We start from the raw sequence: 20,732 nt of genomic DNA, 5'->3' as shown, positions 1-20,732 counted from the left end.
AAGTTAGCAATTTGTTATTTGCCTTTATTTTTAAGTAATATTCTCTACCTCTTTTCCTGCCCAGTATGGTATCTATGTCACTATTCAGTAAATTTGTGTGAAAATAACTTTTGATTGTTTTTTTACAGGAACTTTATAGTGGTAGCAAAGACTGCAATATCCTTGCATGGATACCTGCTCCACGAGAGCCAGTTCCTGATGATATTTCTGAAAAGGTAGTGAATTTTTGAGTTTGAGCTGTATTTTTTTTTTATGGCTGTTATAGTTGGGCAGGTTGTGTGGAAGTTCAATATAAAATATGTGATTCACCATCAACTTTTTTAACAGTTCCTCATTAAAAGGAGAATCACCTTTTATTTCTGTGCAATCTTTGGATTCTTGTAGGGTTTTGAGAAGACGTTTTCTCTTGTAGCCTAGTCAAATTGTTTGCAGGCTGCTAGCTTCCTACTTAGTTAAGAATAGTTCATGTCATTTGATAATGGGTCTTTCAAATCCTGCTTCTTTAATTTCTAAACTGCTTTCTTCAGTTTGTCCTGTTTTGGAATTGTAGAGGTGCTAGAGTGTATTTTAAATTATTTAGGAATATACCGTATATTAAGCAGTAAGATTAGGGACACCACCCTTCATACACAAATATTTTTTATGTGAAAATATAATAAAGGAGTTTCTAAATAAGTTTATCTTTGTGTCCAAGGCAAGACATTGCAGGGGAAATGCAGGGAAGATCACATGTAAGACTGTTTTCCAGTAGAGTACTTTCTTTCGGGGAAGAAATAAATGACTGAGCAGCCTGAGTGGGAAAAAGCCTATATTTTAAGGAACTGAAACTGTTTACAGAATGAGAGGCTGGTGAGCTGTACTACTGTTGAAAAACGAGGGTGCATTAATGTTTTGGCCTATAGCATATGAAAATTCCACTTTCTAAAATTTGGGCATTGTTCCGTTTTAGATGGGAAAATTGTAAGAAGCATAAAATTGTTGTAACATTTGCCTTTTTTAAGTTTTTGTATTTCAAAACTATCCTACACTTAAGCAGAGAAGAAAAACATAGTTCCAAAGGTTTGATACCCTAAACCCAAAATGTGTTGACCTGAAATTAACATTTTTGCTGTGAAAATTTTGATGTGAATAAATTGAATTTTTATTAGTCAGAAAAACAAAAACAAACAGTAACAAGATTATTTACTTAGCTCTATTTAGGACTGCTGCTTTAAATTTGACACAGTGGGAGTATGTAATATATACCATTGTTTTGAAAGCTGTTAAGCTACAGCTGCTGTTTGCAAATGCTGTAGATGAGCCTTGCCTCTGTAAGCTGTTCTGCTGTTCACAGGCCACTAATTCCTGCTCCCTCTCAAGTGTTAAAATAGGCATTTGAGTGCTTGTATGACTAGAATCTGAACCCAGAATAGACGTAAACAAGAAAAAAAATTACCCTGAACCACTGTGATTCAGTGCATTGCATAGCTACACAAACCCTTTAGTTGGACCTTAGCAGGGCAGAGGTGAGAAATATTTTTTGGATGTGGATAGACTGCTTCCTGAAACTGTAGTGTTAAGTTATGATGGGCTGAGAATATTATGACGTAAATAAAAATGGTGGCATGCAGTAAACACAATTATAACATTAGTTACATTTTTTACCAAACGTTTTATAATACTTCCAGTCAGTCCTTCAGATATTTTCTGCTGAAATTGTAATTACAATACAGTACTATTTCTTTTCATAATTTTTCGTGTCTCTAATCAGCAAAATGTCTAAAAAAGTAGTTAAAAATAATCCAGTAGTCATGAGATAGTTTGTCTACATGCAGTCATTTAAAAAGTGCATTTAGCTTTGCCCTTATTTGATTATAACATTTTTAATTAAGCAAAACACTGAGAATTTTTATTTTCTCTAGTCTCTGCCTCAACAACATTTAAATCCAGCATATGAAGACGCATGGAGCAGCAGTGATGATGAAGGCTAAATTTAAATTATGAGCTGATATAAATTGACATTCAGGCACTGCATTCACAGACTTTATCTACAGAATTGGACTTCGTTGGATTTATCACAACAGGATTTTAGGTACAGCTCTGTTAGAGCAAGGTCTTTCAAAAATAAGTTTCCACTGTTCTCTGTGTTTCTTTGTCACTGTAAAGTTAAATCCAAAGGATTACTTTTTTCATACGTGCTGACTTTTGTACTTACACATTGGTAATTCAGCTGATAAAGAAAAAATAAAAGCCCTTGGGACCAGTCAAAATGACATTGTTTTTGTTATCATTAGTACATGAGGAGATAACCCATTCATTTCCAAGACACATAATGACAATTTTCCATGAAAGAGGGCTGGCTCAGAAATACTTCCAGCTTACTTTTATCAATGTGTTGGTGAAGCAGATTGTATCCATTTTCAAGTGCTTATGTACTGTGGGAGTCAACAGATTTTTGTGCCTGTTCTTTTTGCATTTTGAGCTTTGCACGTTTTTCCACCAATGCAATATTCACTTCAGAAAAAGGTGTAGCTGGGATCCTCTGGGATCCAAGTATTTATATAATGACCCTGTCATCTAAAATCTGAATCTGCCCCAGAGAGCTACAAATGGAAACTACTTCAGAGTTTTTGTTGCTTCTGTTAGCAAGTTTTTAAGATCAATCTTCTATGTATGAATCACACATCCTTAGCAAACATGAAGGATTCCCGGATAGAAACAGGGCTGAGGTGCAGTTACAAGGCAGAGAGTAGATCACATTTCAAGTTAAAACTATTGAATGTAATCCTTCTAAACTGTTTTTATCTAAAACATTTTATGATCCTAATGCCTGCTCTGTTTTGAAAGGGGGAGGAGTTCTGTGGGGTTATTGTCTTATCTCAGTGACTAGTTTGTGCTTCAGACATTATGTAGTCTCTGTCACTAAAGAATATTTTCAGATTTCTTAAAGCATCACCAGCAAAGATATCGGTAAAAACAGGTCCAGTATAAAAATGACAGCGTGACAAGTTTCATTGTAAAGGTTCACTCTTAAGGGCACACTGAAGAAAAGCAAACAAAAATCCAGAGTCAATCAATCCAGTCCAAAATAAACCAAAAACTATGCCAAGTAACTTAAAACTGAAGTGAAATGATTTAGCAAAGGACTCATATAGGATTTACTATACCTCAACAGTGTCTTTCTTACAGACCTACCTTACAAATCTAGAGTACTTAGAGAATCTAGGAGAGCAGCATTTCTTGTGCACTTGGTACAGAATATGCACACTTGGTGCTCAGACACAAAAAGCCTGTACAAGGTGAAAAATTCCCCTCAACGGTAGTGAAATACCCACTTCAGATGCCTTTGTGAAGGGTGGAGCCTCAAGGAGTCGGGGGTATCACTGTTCCGGGATCCTCCAAGTACAGCAAACTTGTGAGTTCCCTGGCTCCAAGAGGCCCCACTCAGAGGGGCTTTTCAGGTCACAGCCACTGCTCCAGCGGCACTCAGAGGGTCTCACTTTGCATCACTGTTTGTAGGGCTGCAAGAGAGAGGGCTTTGGTCACAACTGTGTTCCATCCTGGCCACACTTCGGGCTGGAAACTGTCTTCGAAAGTGTAAGGAGAAAACATCGTATCCCACTTGGGTTCTTATTCAGGAAACAAACATGTCCAAGGCTGTTCATTAAAACACAGGAGCTCATTATACATCACAGATTCCTGGGAGCAGACAGTTTTTTTTACCAGTAAGTCAAGAGAGGCTCAGTCTGGGTGCTGTTCCTAAGGAGCATTTCTCAGATCATATCAGGAGAGGGATTTGATGCACTATTGCCTAATAACCTTTTACACATCAGTTTTTGCCTAAGTTGCACCATGAATGAATGCAATGTGGGATTCAGCTCAAGAAAAGTTAGGCTGTGAATTATTTGTCCAAGTATCTTCTTACCCAGTTGCCTTTGGGTTTAATGCCTCAAACAGTAGAAAACAGAAATTAGTTGCCTTAGGGGCTTCTTGCACTTTCTGGCAGCTAATATCTTCTTCATAGAAGTCTTTTCAAGTCCTCTTCTGATATCAGTTGGTGGTGATATTATTCTCCCTCTTGACTGTTGTCCTCTGCTGGAAGGAGAGTCGTTTTTGATGAGGGAAATAAGAAACACCTGTCTCTCATGTGGGCAAGAATCCAGACAAGTTCTACAACCCAGCACCTGGAAGCCTTCCACATAATGGCAGTTACTGATGTGTGGTGTTTAGTTTGCAAGGTTTAAAAATCTCTTGGCAAGAGATACTAGCCAGCATTCAAACATCAATTTCTGTGAAAATTCTACTTTGAAGAATGGCATTTTTCGCTATTATTTACTTCACTACTTCTTTTTGTAGTTATCTTAAATTTTTTATTTAAGTTTTTTCTAGGGAAAAAAAATTATACCTTCCACATTCTTATGGCAGCTGTACTTAATTACTAAGTGTTGGTGTCTTTAAAATGGAAAGTTTTAAAGAGCAGTGAAGGTATACTGTATATTTCTCACTGCCAAGAACTAGGTACTAAGCCAACACTCAGTTGCGACTGTAATCTCTTTCTTGTGTGTAAGTTAAATGTTATAATTAAATCTGAGTTTTCTCCTTTGTTTATGCCTTTCTGCTTATGTACTTACGGCATATATTTTTATGGTATGAAAACTCTTTCAGAACCTGAAATGGAGCAAGTAGAGTTGTATAGACTTAATCATGCTTCCCATCCTAACCCATCAGTCAGAAAAAAAAACACATGTAAAAGTGCAGTCAGATGTCAGAATGGGTGCTCTATTCATATCAAAATAAAATTATTTACTTGAGACTCAGCTAGCTCATAGCTGGATTCTTGCTGTTAAGAACAGTAAAAGTTAAGAGTTTAAGGAGAGAGCTTAGGCTGCAATGAACTGTATTTTTATCTCACTAGTGGTACTGGGATTTAGTAGTCCTACTGTATCAGAGAACAGAGAATCTAATCTTAGATTCTAGAGAATTTAATCTTTTCAGGCTGTTCTGGGAATTGAATATTGCTTAGAAGACTTTCTTTGTCTGCCAAGGCAGAGATTTTTATTTGAGCTTGATACAGTAAGTATCAAAAGATGGAGAAGAATGTGTTTGTTCTTACAAGAGATCAAAGAGTTTTCTTTCCCTTCTAGCCTTAGGAAACAATGCAGGTGGAGTCAGACTGAGCTAGTCCAACTGAAGAAATACAAAAAGCTTAAGACAAGTTTCCTTCAGCTTAAGTGGAAGTTGAGTTCTGTGGAGGCAGTAGGATAGAACTGATTACTTATGCCTAGGTTATGATGCTCAGAAAGTATCTGATACTAATACAGCCAAGAAAAACTTCGTTCTTTTTTTCTTTCTGTACACAGATCTGGAAGAAAGCATTAGCATATGAGAATTTCTATATAGCTATCTCCCAGGCAGTGGGAATAACACTACCATATCATTACCTCCCTTTACCCTTTTTTCTGTGCCTGGTGTTCTAGCTCTTGCACAGAGACTGACAAATCTTAAAACTCAAGGATTTGTTTGCCAACTTTTTTTGCATTGTTTGGGTTTGTAGTCAGGCTAGACTTCTCACAAGACATCTTGATTTTTTTTTTAATTAAGAATGATTTCCTCAGTCAACTTAGGACCCAAAATTTAAGAACCTTCTGGTGGATTTTAGCGCTGGCTAAAATCACCAAGGCACTTACTTGTTTCTCACTTGGAGATATGGATGAGGAAAAGGGCAAAATGGGCTTAAAACTTAAAAGGAATAAAGAAAGTTTATTAACAGGAGTACAAGATTAAGAAACATCAGAATAAAACCTTCAGAAACCTTTCCTCCCCCTGGACAACTTTTTCCTTTTGCAACTGACCACATAGAGACAAAACCTGGGATGGTAAAGCAGAATCAACTATACAATATTTTTTCATCAATCCTTGTAGGGAGAGGAGTTTTCTCTTTTCATGCCATGGAGACTTCTCCACAAGAAACAGTTTTCTCACAGCTTTTAATTTCTATGAATAGCAGCCACCTGAGCAAAAGTTCTGCCATTGAGACGTTTCTTCCCATTTTCAGAGCCCTCCTAGAGGTGTGTCCATGGTCCATGAACTCATGGGGTATTATTTTAAGGATGAGTTGTTCAAAGGCAAAGGCTCTCTTCATCTCTCTCTATGATCATCTCTGGGAACAGAGGTTTTTTTCTTCTCTTCCTGGGGGCAAAGGGTCTTCATCAACTCTTACTTCTCTCTCTCTCTGTTCAAGCGTCTCATGGGATCACAGCCACTCCAACATCTGCATGGCTTTATCAGTGGATGCCTCTGCTCAGATCTACAGCTTGAACACTTCATCCCCCCTTACTCTCTTCATGAATTAAAGGAGATATTTCAGAATATTATTGTCCATCTCCATGGCCCTACCAAAATAATATTTCAGCCCCATTTGGCATCTCCTCATCCCTCTTCCATCTTCCTCTTCCATGAGGCTTGACTTTTTCTTTTACTGACCTTGGTGTTTTCATGTTGTCTTTCTTCGTCGATCACTCTTTTCTCTCCCTGGAGGGAGGATCAAAGCATGCAGGTCTCCTGTGTGTATTGAAAGGGTTAAATCTTGCCCAGGTCTGTGGATGGTTATGTGATCTATGCCAAGGCAGCGGCCAGAGATTTTTTTGCTGGATGATTTTTTCAGTGGCTGCACTGGGATCTCAGCAGCCAGGGCAGCACTCAGGGGCAGCATGCCACGAGCCGATGTCTTCCCCTCCCCACAGCCCAGCAATTTCTGGTAAAACTCAGCAGTGGCAGAATTCCAGCCAAGCCAGGAAGCTGCTGGAAGGAGCTCAGCGGGATCCTTGGGAAGGGCTTGGTGGGCTCGCCTGGGAAGGGGCTTTGGCCACTCTGCCAGAACGGGACCCAGAGGGCATCCTGGGAGAAGCCAGCACTGCAGAAGAGCCCAGCCCAGCCTGAGGCCAGACCCCACAGTCTCCATCCCTGCCCCAGGAACTGCTGGGGTCTGGCCTAGCCCCCCCTGGAAGGCGCACAGGCCACAGGGGAACATGGCCAGCTTCACCCGAGCTCCATTCCCTTCTGAGGCCAGAAATAAAATAAGAAAAAGTTCCCAAGCTTGTGGTTTTTAAAAGGTGATGATATTCACAGAAGTGGACAGTCAGTTCTCAGAATTGGCCAGTCATTGGCCTGTCTCAGACACAGAGAAAGTTCCCAGCAGCTTCTCCCAGAGAAATCACTTCCATGAGTGTTTCTTACTTCTTTCCCCAAATATCAGTCAATGTCAAATCACCAGAAACCCCATCATAGTAAACATGAAAAAAATCTCATATTTGCCAACATCAATAGGATTGGTTGTTATGTTTTTCTTCCCTTATTTTAAATTCTTGTATTACAGTTCTTATCCTACCTTGAATGTATACATACACATATATCTACACACACAAGATATAAAAGAAATTGAAATACCACTGCTTTGGCACCACTGGAGGATAGTTCCTCATTTTGTTCCTACCTCTTTTTTACAGGGAGGCAGGGGTCTGGTTCATGTAGTTGAGAATTGTAAGCTTGTTAGTGCACCTGGCCTAGCACCTGCCATAGTGAATGGGTAAGCTTACTGCTAGCTTAGTACACATAAAGTTTGCAATACCTAATTACATTATGGGCATATCAGTTAAACAACAACATCTGTGCAAATAGTTGGGTTTTTTTTAGCATAGTTAAAGTAGTCCTTAAACAAAGAGCTTTAGTATTGGCTGCATACTTAGCCACCAAGATGTGTGCTGAGGTTTTGACACCTGAGAGATGTTCTTGAAAGCAGTGTATTAGTTTCAGTGGTCAGCAGTTAGTGGTTATAATACCCAACTAAACAAAAGCATAGAAATCATATCAGTAAAGTCCTTTTGTGTGGTTAGGCTGATTTATGAAATAGACATGCCTTCTTCCATCCTCCTTCATTTTTGTTTTCTTTTAGTCTATTTTATAAAAATAATGGGAATGGAGGATAAAAAGGGATGACTGAGTGGCCAGGAATTCAGGCAGGTGCATAACTAGTCCCCACATCTTCATCCCTTCTAATCATGTTTGTGTGTGTAGTCAGCCTTACCCACCAGCCCACAGGCTCTGCCTGGATGACAACTTACCAATGTCATCCAACATGCTGGCAACCCTTAACCATGCCCAGTCCTGCCAAATTCCATTGAGCCCAAAAGACTGAAAAAAAATATATTTGGGGCTATTAAGGAAGCATTTTATTTACATATGAAAGAATAATGTAATTGTACAGGCATACAATATTGTTCCTAATTTTCATTTTATCACCATTGGCCTTCAAATTAAGTTAGAAAAAACCAATGTATTTTCAGTGACACATTTTAGCTTTGTGCTGAGGTGTCTTTCCAACAGTCACTGAGATCTGTACACTGGGAAGATTGCAAATCCGCCCTTTTCCTACAGCTGTGAGGCAGAGGTACATCTGCAGTCCTAAACAGATTTTGTAATAAATTTCCTCATGCCAAAATGGAGATTATAATCAGCAGTTTAAATCTGCCCAACCAGTTATTTTTACAGCCATATGTTTGTAATCTAAAGTAACATGTTTAAACAAGAACCAGGTAATGTATTCAGCAACAGAAATGATACATATATGCCTGTGTTTAATACAAAAAGGATTAATGTGGGAGACAGAGAAGAGGGGCTTATTAGAAGATTTTTTTGCTGTTGTCCTCACATTTGGAAAATACTGAGCATTGTCCCTTTCTTTTGTGTCTAATTGCAATGCATTTATTGAATAGACTACTTTTCATTAACTAAAGGTCTTAGCTCCGAACAGAATTATTAAAGCCTTCTAAGAAAATTTTGAATCATGTTTTTAGAAAAGTTATCTCAAAATACATATTCATTATAAATGAATAATTTTATTATGATTTTGCTGGAGATCACTGTCAGGAATTAAATTTGGTAGCTAACCAGTTCTATTTGTATATAAAATTTAATGCTGATTCTTAATCCTCTCTGTTAGTAGTGCAGGATGTCCTCTGCAAGAAGTATAGCTATTAATGCCTGCCTGTAGTATTTTCATTTCATCCACACAAATATATCTTAATCTGTAGGATGGATCTTTAACATGTCCTTGCCATTTAAAGAAAGGGGGGAGCCTGGGAAGAAAACAGAGAGACAAAAGAAAAAAAGATAATCCTTTTGTCAGACTTAGGGCACGTCTGTTCTGCAGGCAGTAGCATGACACAAAGCTGTTAAGTTCAGCGGATGTGAGCAGCCCACCACACACTGATCTGCCTGCCTGGGGGTGCTGCACTGGTTCACCTGGATGGATGGAGCTTTGTTGATATGTGTCTTCCCTATTTTCTGTAGGTACACTGTGTCAAAGGACACAATGAACGTAGCTGTTTGGGGAGCCCATGTTTGCTGTGATAAAAGATACATCAGAGAGTAGGTGTATGTTAAGAATATCAAGTTCTCATGTTTTGTGGCAGTTAGAAGGGAGTGTCTTGTGTTGCTCAACAGTTAATTACTGTTGCTATCACCTCCCACGCTGTTCTGTAACACCACAGGAAATCAGCTGAAGATTATTCTCATGCTAGCAAAGGTGAAAAAAAATGTTTTGGGACTTTATAAAATAATAGATTTTCCCCATCACTAGTTCTTCCAGGTGGAGTGTATGGCCCAGAGAATATATTTTTGTATCTGAATTGTGCATTGTGGCCTATGAGAGTTGAAGTTAAGCTAAGTATTTAAATAATCTGATGCTATTCAGTGGTTTTGAACTGTCACTACTGCAACAGGAGCCTTAAACTGAGCAGTTCTTCTATACTTCTGTGGGAAATGGTCACATTTGGCATGTGCTTAGAATGTGTTGCATATTCTCAGGGTAGTGCACAAATTATTTCCCAAGAAAAAAGTAGTCTAATCTAGAGTTGCATGGAACTCTGACATCTGAATACTATTCATCATTATTTATAAAGTAAGTTTCCAGAACACTTAATTGTGTTGTAGACAGCTAATATACCTGAGGGCCTAAATGAATGTTTGAAATAGCTGCTTCATCCTGTTCTGCCACTCTGGTTAACTATTGAAGTTTAGGTTGACTAATGAAGTGTATCAAAGTAATTTAAATAACACTTAGCAATGAGCTGCTATATTAAATGTAGATACCTGTGATAATTGCTGAATCTTGTAGTGAAAGAATTATATTGCTGCTTAGCAGAATCCCTCTGTGTTTCTGTAGGTGGACTGTAGGTTTCACTACTTAAGGAGGCTTGCTTTGTGTGCACTAAACATGTAAAAAGTCTTACTCTCATACCAGTAAGAAGGTTGATTATATATTCTAGTGGCCTTGAAAACTGTGCCAGCAAAGTTTTTTCCCTGCCAGAAAGAGGAAAAAATTATGCCAGTCAAAAAGTAGTAGTTCACAAGACTGCTCAAGCACTAAGTGTGACAGGCACAAGAAAAGTAAGAGTGTCATGGCTTAAACTCAGAGAGCAACTAAGCACCACACCCCTGGTTACCCCCACCTCAGAAGGATGGAGGCAGGCAGATATAGGGAGGGTAAAAGTGAGAAAACTCATGGATTGAGATAAGAATAGTTTAATAATTGAAATAAAATATAATTACAATTATAAATTGTAAATAGAGGGAAAATTAAAGAAACAACACACACACGCACACACCAAAAAAACCCCACAACAACAAAAGAACAACCAAACAAAGAAAACACCAAAGAGATAGAAATAAAATTCAAAGAAAGATGATTGATGCAAATAAAAACAATTGCTCACCTCTGACCAATGTCCCTCCCCACTATTCACTTTCCCTCAGCTGTATGTGCTGAGCATGATACCATATCAGATGGAACTTTGGTCAGTTTTGGGCAGCTGTCCTGGTTTGTGGGTGTCCCCCCAGTCTTCTTGCTGTTGCATTGGGGTGAGGACCAGGAAAGGCCTTGACACTGTGTAAGTGCTGCTCAGCTACAGCTGAAACATCTCTGTGCTATCAACACTGTTTCCAGTGCAAATCCAAAACATAGCTCTATGATAGATACTGTGGGGAAAATTAACTCTAGCCCAGGCAAAATGAGCACATAGAAGAAACAGATCAGCCATTCTGGTTTACAGATAAAAAGGCAGAACCCTACTTTTGCCACAAGATACACAGGGTGTGGAAGTTCAGCAATCCTCCATGCTACAGTGGTGCACGTGCTCCACTGCTCGTGGAGCCATACCACGGCTCGTGCTCACTTCTGTTGCCCTGATCTTCCAAACCTGGAGGTGAAAGTCCTGCTCCACATGGGCCAGGTCATGGGAGCTGTGAAAGCAATGCTTTTCATACTGCTCAATCTATCTCCATTGCTTTATTGAGGGTAAATTAAATACAGGTCCTTCATGGTTCCCAGCTCCTTTCTCCTCTCTTCTCAGCAGGCTGTTCATAATTTTTTCTACTAATTTGCATCTCCTTTCTCTGCTGCACACAGCCGTGCCTACACAGCTCTCCAAACCAGGACATAATCCTGGCCTGTCTGTACACCAAGCTCTTCAATCCTTTATATATTCAACGTAATTCATCAAGCTCATCTTAAAATTCACAGTTCTGTTTGCTTCTGAAGCATCACCAAACCTCCCTGGGCAGTCCTTAGGCGTGTCCTTCCCTTTCTTCTCAATTTCCGTTTGGTTACGTGCTTAAGTGCATACCGAGGTTTGCTAATTCAAATAGTGTTTTGAGCAGAAGAACACGAAAACTTTGATCTGAAAGACATTTGACTGTGTTGGAGCAGAAATGTACCACAGAGTAAGGAAAATGGGAGGGAGATTTAATTAGCTGTTTTATAACCCGGTATTAACATAAACATGCAGTTTCTGTAATCACACTTGTTAACTTGCTCAGACCCAGTACAGTATTTTTCTATGAACTGTCAGCAACTGGTTTTCACACTTGGAGCATTTATTCATTAAAGTCAGTCAAAAACATTTAAATATATTTTTTCATTTTATAATTGATCTGTATTCATTTTCCTCAGTCACCTGCAGCTACTTAAAATCTTGCAGTCATGTACAAAAGTGATTATATAAATCAAGGTCTGGTTTATCTGAGAGTTAAATAAAAGTATAGCTGAGGTATTACAGAAATCTGTAAATTATCATCACTACTACTAGTACTAATTGCTATATTAAAGTATTTCTCCGTTTTATAATAATTTTTGCAATGTAAATCAATGGTCAGCTCTGTTGTTTATGCTCATTTGTAGATGATCTTTCTTTACCCAAATTAATATTGCTGCATTTCACATCAGGATTTGTTAAATGTAAATCAAATTTGTTAAATTCAAATCCAGTTTCACTAGTCCAAACTGAATTAATTTATCTTAAAATGTTTTCATTGCCTTGTCTCTTGTCACTGTGTCCAAGACAGAAGATTCCATGGTACCAACCTGCAAGCTCTGCTTCATGCAGAATTGAGAATTCTACCGCTTTCTAAGATGATTCTGCATTGAGCTTTCAGCAGCATCCCATGCCATCCCATTGTTGTGGGTGTCTCACGCTGGTGTTAACCCAGAAAACTGACCATAGCTGACAAACATTAGACCTTGCTTCTTTTGCATGATCATATCATCCACTCCTCTTCCTTTCTGCTATCCAGAAAAGCTAAAGCTTTAACCCCTTCAGTTCTATGCCACTGAATTCTATTAACAGAGGTACATTAAAAATATGAACACTTTCATGAAGGGTGAAAGCCTTAATCTAACACTACCAGAAAAGCAAAAATGTATTTTATTGCATAAAGAGATTATAAATATTATAAATTGTATTATAAATTATTATAAATTTTAATGGGATAATTAGCCAAGAAATAAAGTCGCTAAGTAGCATTGCTTTACAGTGCCTTGACAGAGACATCTGGCTTTGTTAAGTTATTGTCAAAAATGTCTTGAGGAAAGTAAGAGTTCTCCCAAATCTTATAAAATCTGAGCTCATGCTACACAAAACAGAAGTTTCCTTGATTAGACTCTGCAGATATTTGCCAGTAATTAGATGTTCTGTATTACTCCAAATCCACCAAAGGTTATTCCAGACAGAGTTGTCACCTATTCAAGAAGACAAAGGTATTACAAGAGATGACAAAATCAGGGACTCAGCCCTGTTTACCACTCTGCCTCATCTGCCTGGCTGCAGTTTTTGAACCACAGTGTCTACAGTTTTTGAACCTCTCATGGCTGTTAAAGACATTACAGTCAGGTACAGAGATGTCCTTGGCAACTGGGTGATAGAACTCTAAATGATTAAAATTTACTTTGTGTCACCTCTCCTCAAGTGGCAAAAAAGCAAGCTCTGGTGCAAACCTGGATTGCTTCTTCGTTCTCTATGAATGAAAATCCTCTTATGTCTTGGTAGATTCTTAAAAATAAAATGCAGGATAATGAAAGGAGTTTGTAGGTAAAGTCTTCCACTACATCTGCTCTAGTTACTTCTTTCCTTTTTTTCTGCTTTATCTATTTCCCTTTCTGTATTACTTAGACTGTTGTCCTCCCCACCTTTCTTTGTAGCCTGTTTGAAAAAATAAGGTGTTTTTGTATAAACTTCAATCTAAAAATCTTTGAACTGTTGAAGATTAACCAGTAAAGCATCTGTGAAAAAGCACACACTTCCCTGAAGTTTGACTCCATCCTGCCACATTGAGAAACTCCACTATTGTAATGCTTCAATAGCTTGTTCACACTTACCAGATTGACAGGAAGGCACAAAAGCAGGCTAACTGGTGCCACATAATGTCAGGAGCCGCAAATGCCCCTAACCATGAACGGGTGTAGGACCTGTCTTTCAGTGGCACAATATATTGGTGATTCTGATTGTAATGAAGTTTTTGAGAGTCTTCTGAGAGTGGCTTGTGCACTTTGAGAGTGGAACAGAGGAGGGTTGCATGCGTGACTGTGCACAGAGGTAAAGGGATGAATACAGCAAATCAGGCCCAGGTAGGGGACATAAAAAGGGCTTTTTAGTAGTTGGTACTTGGTTAACCCTGCTGGATGTCAGGTTCCCACCGAGCTGCTCCATCACTACCCTCCATAACTGGACAGGTGAGAGAAAATGAAAGTCTCATTAGTTGAGATAAGGATGAGGAAGGGATCACTCATGGATCACAAAACAGACTGAACTTGGGGAAATTAATTGAATGTGTTACTAAAAACATCAGAGCTGCATAATGAGAAAATTAAAGCCACCTTCCCCCACTTCTCCCTTCTTCCCAGCTCTGTCTCCTTCCCCATAATAGTGCAGGGAGACAGGGAATGGGGGTTATGGTCAGTTTATCACATATTGTTCCTTGCTTAATGTTCATTGCTCTGGGAAAGAAGTTCTTCCCTTGCTCCACAATGGGGTGTCTGCCATGGGAGACAGTTCTCCATCACTAGTTCTTCCCACAGGCTACAATTCTTCACAGACTGCTCCAGTGTGGGTTCCTTTCCAAAGGGAAAAGTCCCTATGGAAGTCAAGTCCTTCAAGGAGAGCCTGCTGCAGTGTGGGTCACAAGTCCTACCAGGAAACCTGCTCCAGAATGGGTTCCTTTCTCCATGGGTGGGCAGGTCCTTACCAGTACCTGCTTCAGCAGAGGCCTCCCACACGGTCACAGCCTCATCTCAGACATCCTCCTGCTCCAGTGTGGGTTTCCTTCATGGACTGCAGGTGGATCTCTGCATCCCCAGGGACCTCCAGGGGCTGCAGGGCCACAGCTGCCTCACCATGGTCTGCACGATGGGCTGCAGGGGAACCTCAGCTCTGGTCTCTCTGTAAAACAATATTTGTCAGGAAGGGAAAAGATTAAAGAGAAAGCTTCAGAATAGTCTTTAGAAATACTTGAGAAGCCATGTCAGAATCAGAGAAATGATGAGTAGCATGAGTTATTAGTTTTCTACTATCCAGTTTAAGAGAAATTTTTAGCTTCTAGAATTACTGATTTTTTTTTTTCTATGCTCTGTCTAGAAATCATTGTTTTTGAATTTGTGGGTGTCACATGCACAGAAAACAATACCTCAGGTGTAGAACTGATCTGTGAATGTAAGACTTACAAACTTCCCTGAAGATTTAGGCCCCAAAATGTCTCCGTATGAAAAAAAATCAGACTATGCATTATTCCGTAACAGTCCATAGACTGATGCAGAGGTAACAATCAAGGACGTGCAGCTTTTTTTGGAAATGTTGGGATTTTAAAATAAGATTCAATTGCAAACAGTTGCATTAATCTCAGCAAATCTCTGTCTGAAGTGTTCTTATAGCCCATTGCTTTGCATGTGGTTACTCTAGAGTGAGTGTAAAGGCGTGTCAGACTGGGGGGAGGTATGAAAATAAGCATCCTTAAAAGGATTTCTCCACAAGAAATTATTTGCTGTGAGGCTGCTGAGGCACTGGAACAGGTTGCCCAGAGAAGTTGTGAATGCCCCATCCCTGGTAGTGTCAAGGATATATTGGATGAAGGTCTGAGAAGCCTGGCCTAGTGGGAGGTCTTGCACATGGCAGGGGGGTTGGAGCTAGATGACTTTTATGGTCTCTTCCAACCCAAAACACTCTACAATTATTTTTTTTTTTAGTTCCCATCTACACCTAAAAGTGAAATAATTCTCTGCCATTTTATATGAAGCCACATTCCCACTTTCACATTTTACTCTAGATCTATTTAACAATAGTAAAGAAGGAAAAGGAAGAGAAAAATAAATACAGCTCTACTATGAAGCACACTGTAAGACATAATGGTACCTCATGCAGGTGCTTAACGTGTGTCCAGATGCAGCTGTGAAAAATGAAAGAAGTCTGCCTGGGAAAAGGTTCTTAGCATCATTATAGGCCTAGGATATATCCTGTAACAAAAATATGCCCTGATGCATTTCAAGTCTCTTGCTGACAAGTCTAATTGCTCAGCTAGAATAGAGAGATAGTAGTTTTTTGGTTTTGTTTTGGTTTGTGTTTTTGTTTTGGTGTTTTTGGTTTTGGGGTGTTTTTTTGGAAGAAACCATTTGGTTTCTGAGACTATATGTTTCACTAGTTTGTTTGATGGGTTTTCTTTCTTCAAACTGGATTTAGGCTCCAGATTCTCCAAGGCAGAATGCCTTTTTCTAGTCATGTAACTATTCATATATCTAAGCCTGGAGCCTCACTGTTTGGTAACACTGTTTTCCTCTTTTAAACAGAATAAGTAGCATCTTTACCTGTAAAATTCATTGTTCTGAAAGGTTCCAAGTGTCATTTATGGTGAGTGGAATGGAATAAAGGAATTTCAAGCACTTTGTAAAAGAAACAGACTACTTAGCCCATCTCTGCAAGCATGTCACATCTCTATTAGCAGTAGCGCTGCCTGCTAGTAGTGTCTGCTTAAAAGATATTCTCATGCCTGTCTGGAAGATCAAGGATAATAATGGCAATGCAAATGAATCTGTGTTGGACTGCAAAGGGGTATGCAGGGCTCTTTGCTTGAATTGATAATAAAGTCAGGCCAGTAAAATCTCCAAAGTAGATTGGTGCACTTCAATGGATAACAGCCTGGGCAACTGTTTGATAACTTCATGGGGTCAGCTACTCTCCTGTCACCTCTCCTCCTGGCATCGTGCTTATTAAGTACAGCTCAGCTTTGTCAGGCTAGGCAGACTGAAGAGAGTTTACTCAGTCCTTGAGAAAGGGGTTAGTTCCTTGCTCTGGGTTTATTGTTGCTGTGGTTACAGACACTTGAGCTGGGAAGAGTAGAAGGAGTTCAGGTATGTTTTTGTGAACTCTTATGCCATGCTTATGTAAATGCATATCCTTTAGAAGGAGAACTCTAATCATGACAGGCATGTGTTGTTTTGCTGGGTGCAGTGTGGTGGACCAATTGTTTTTTGTGAAAATGTCAGATTTGATTGTAAAGGTTAAAGAAAAGAGGGATACAACAAGAAGTGCAGAAATAAAAGCTTCTGTAATGCTGTCTGTCTTTTACCCCATGAAGGAAAAGATAGCAAAGTGTATGCCTGGCTGTGTTAGCTGGCCAGGAATGTGTAGACAGAATCAGATCAGAATCTTTTGTTTGGAGAAGGCTAGAGATAGTTTTATGTAAATGAATGTTGAGTACATCTTAGCTATTTGAGCATGTGGTTTTATTTTCCCTTTGTTTTGTTGAGGTCTTAAAACTCTCTGCTATCCTTTGGAGAATGTTCAAAAGGCACCAAAGAGAGAAAATGCTAGAAAGGACAATATTCTTGATGCCTATTTCCATGGCATGAGTATGTTGCCAAAGAGGAAGGACAAGACCATGGGCAGAACTGAGAGTGAAAGAGTTTTTGTTTGGGTAACAACACTGTGAGGTGAAATCTTGTCATCTCCTCCATTCAGCATTTTGTGGTACACATTTTTCATATTTGCTGTTTTTCCTGCATAGCTTCAGCTCATTATTTGAAGGGACTGAAGACTGTAATGTATCCTAGCAAAATATCTCTCTAAGATGCTTCAGATAAGTCCTTATAAAATCTTACCATGCAGTTTATCTAACTGTTCTGATCATGTCTTCCTGTCATGGTTTTAAACCAGTAACTAAAAAAGATTACTTATTTTTTTGCTGTGAGATATGGATTAGAACAAGAGCAAAACAGGCATAAAACTTAAAAGGAATAAAAAAAGTTTATTAACAAGCTACAAGAATAAGAACACCTCAATAAACTTCCAGAAAACCCTTTTTATCCCCTACTACCCACCATTCCCTTGTTCACATGACAACAGAGACAAAAACTTTGGAACTTTGGTGTTTAAAACAGTCCCAATTCTTGCTAGAGTCTTTTCATCAGTCTGTGTAGAGAAACAGAAGTCTCTTTCGGCTAATCTATGGAGTTTCTCACAAGAAAACTATTTCTTCTATAGTTTTCTATTGCCCTGATGTCAGCTGCCCAGAAATGCTGTTATCAGAGCTCACTCCTCTCATTTCACATCACTCTGAGGTGTGTATGGGCCATGAGTTTAGGGATGTCATTTTAAGGATGAGTTATTCAAAGGCAAGTCTTCATCTGTCTTTGTGAACTCAACTGGAAAACAGTTTTCTCATTGCCCCCCAGGGCTTCAAATCTTCGCTTCGCTCTATTCCAGCACTTCACTATATCACAATCACTCTACTTTTAGTCAAAATTTACACTTTGAACACTCTGTTCCTCCTTATATACTGTCATGAATTAAAGGGTTTTTTTCAAGACCTTATTGTCCATTTCCATAGCCTCAACAGAAAGGTATTTCAGCTCATAAAGCATCTCCTTATTCTCTACCTTTTCTGAAACTTAATTCTTTTCTTTACTGTCTCTGATAGTTTTATAAAGTCTCTTTACATGTTGATTACTCTCTTTTTCTCTCTCTGGAAAAAATGATGAATCTGCAAGTCTCATCTGGGTAATGAAAAGGTTAAAATCTTGCCCAGGCTTTTGTAGATGGTTCTGTGATCTCTGCTGGAGCAGGAGCTGGAGCTGTCTGCGATGGAAGATTCTTCATGGCTGCTCTGGAGAGTGTGGTCGCTGTCTCAGCACGCCGCAGGTCAAGAGCTTTTTTCCCTTTCTTTACTCGTCAGTCTCTGGTGAATTCAGTGACAGCAAAACCTGCAGCCGAGCCAGGGACCGGCCTGGCCCGGCCAGAGCCCGGGGCAAGCCCCGCAGGCCCCATCTCCTGGCTGGGAGCTGCAGCAGGCCCAGCCCAGCCCCTGCACAGGCCACATGGCCTGGGGAAGGAACAAGAGGCCAGCTGGAGCTCTGTTACCTTTCACAGCCAGGAAACAAAGAGAGCAAGAGAGCTCTGGTTTTACATCTTAAGGTAGGGTTCACAAGTTGATCTCACTTTTCAATGGTTAAAACTGCTGTCAATTCTTAGAAATGACCGATAATTGGTCAGGAGAAAAGACTCCCATCAGCCACCAGCAGCTTCAACTTCCTTAGCTCTCAAAACCACCTTAAAGGTAAAGTCACCCCATGACACTTCCTCACTCCAAAGAGAAGTATGAATACCCTTCCCACTGAGAGTGGTATATGGTGCTCTCTCACTCCCAAGATTAAAATAGACCTATGACTCCTCCAGCATTTTCTTCATGGCTGCCACTGCTACTTTGCAGCACACCTGCCATCTGAACATGCACTGGAAGGTGGTGAGTTTTTGTGACTTTTTGAGTGTTTGTGACTCTAATAGGTTGTGGATATTACTGCAGGCTTGCACAGTGCATCCTTTCCTAAAGGAAAGCCATTGGATATCCACATTTCTACATCGTAAGAAAAGATATCCATTATGCCTTTTGCAACATTGCTAGAAAAACAAATACATGAGTAGAGAATTTTGTTCTTGTTTGTTTGGGCACATTTTCTGTTTTGTTTTGGTTGGGACTTGTTTGTTGGTTTTATTTTTTTATTTATTCTTTCTGCTTAATTTCAAAAGCCTAATTTAAAATGCCTGATCTGTGGTAGTCTTACACATATGGGACAACACAGAAGTGTCATTAGCTATGAAATATAACAAAGATTTCTGTTTGATTGATTAGTAATTGGCTTATGCAGTTTCATTTTCTGGAATTGTCTCACAGGCATATTGCCAATGAAGTTGCTTGGTTTCAATAGCAACCTGTTTGTATGAGGAACCCAGCTATGACAAGACAGCAAAATCTATATGCGACACATTTAAAAATTTGTTGAAATTCCCAAGCCTATTTTTAGTATCTTCTTCAAAAATTAATCTAAATTACCAAATTCTTATACTTAATAAAATGGTCACTTCTAAATTTATTGGAACCATAATTTAGAAAGATGCAACACTTATTTTAATCAATTTGAAATATATCTCGCCTGTGGCTCCTTTTCTGAGTGTCTTAAACAGCACGTCAGTCTCACAACTATTTTCCGATCATTTACCTTTCCTTGAGCATTAGTAGCTATATCTTCAGTTTCAAACTAATTTCCTAATCTCTGGCCTGTTTACCAAGCACAGGCGACATAATTGTCATGGGAAGAATGGGAACAAATGCAACTTTATTTGCCTAAAATCAGATGAAGACTCCAACCAGGCTTAACTGTAACATATTCCCAGAAATGTGTTGAATACCTCTTTCCCTTGATTATCCATTTCTTTACTTTTATCTTCCTGCTTTTCTTCCCAATCCCATCTGCAGAATGTTTTTATAAAAATAAATAAATAAATAAAATCCATTAAAGGATTAGGTTTCCACAATGTATTGTTAGATGCATGTAATATGATCAAGAATCAATTTCCAAAGGTAACTTCTTGGTATGAGTTTACTGTAGTTTTGCATTCCTTGAGTAATGTCATATCTGTTAAGGCAGAACGGACTGTGGATTTGTTGTAATTAATCATAAAGCTCCTTTCTCCAGTCTTGCATTTTTTCTTCACATCTTAGAGAATGGCAGAGAAAGGGAAGAGAAACAGCTTCACTGTTAGCAAGGTTATGGAATTTAGTGGCTTTTATGGGAGTCCTTGTGGACTGACATAAGAACTATGAGAAGGGACAGGAGAAAAAAGTAGATGGGTGATTTTTGAATAGGTAGAGGTGAACTTTCAATGGCTTCCTCAGAAATTTTCTAGATTTCTTTCTCTCACTGTGACACTCAGTTGCCTTACTAGTTATCTCCTGACCATTGTTGGTCTGAGCATGAAACAAACAAAATAACTCAAGGCCTTTGATTTGAAGGTCAGTTCTCATTCCTTCACACAGGTGTACCATCTTTGTAATGCATTCTCATAGCAAAATGTCTGCAATCTGGAAAAATTAGTTGAAGC

At 39.1% G+C, this 20,732-nt stretch overlaps 1 protein-coding gene across 3 annotated transcripts in view; it reads left to right on the top strand.

Annotated features, from left to right (window-relative positions):
• ERCC8 (ERCC excision repair 8, CSA ubiquitin ligase complex subunit) overlaps window positions 1–2,252 on the top strand; it is a 30,639-nt gene extending 28,387 nt beyond the window's left edge. For all 3 annotated transcript variants that reach the window (XR_004495536.1, XM_033511354.1, XM_015652880.3), the window contains 2 exons: window positions 129–215; window positions 1,902–2,252. Coding sequence is in view for 2 of the 3 variants with exons in the window: in XM_033511354.1 (XP_033367245.1) it covers window positions 129–215; window positions 1,902–1,970 (156 nt within the window). In the remaining variant the exon portion in view is untranslated. The remainder of the gene's footprint in view (window positions 1–128; window positions 216–1,901) is intronic.
• The last annotated feature ends 18,480 nt before the right edge of the window (window positions 2,253–20,732 follow it).

This window comes from Parus major, chromosome Z, assembly GCF_001522545.3.
Source record: "Parus major isolate Abel chromosome Z, Parus_major1.1, whole genome shotgun sequence".
NCBI classification, from domain to species: Eukaryota; Metazoa; Chordata; class Aves; order Passeriformes; family Paridae; genus Parus; species Parus major.
The sequence above is the reverse complement of the archived record's forward strand: the minus strand, read 5'-3'. Positions and strand labels throughout refer to the sequence as shown.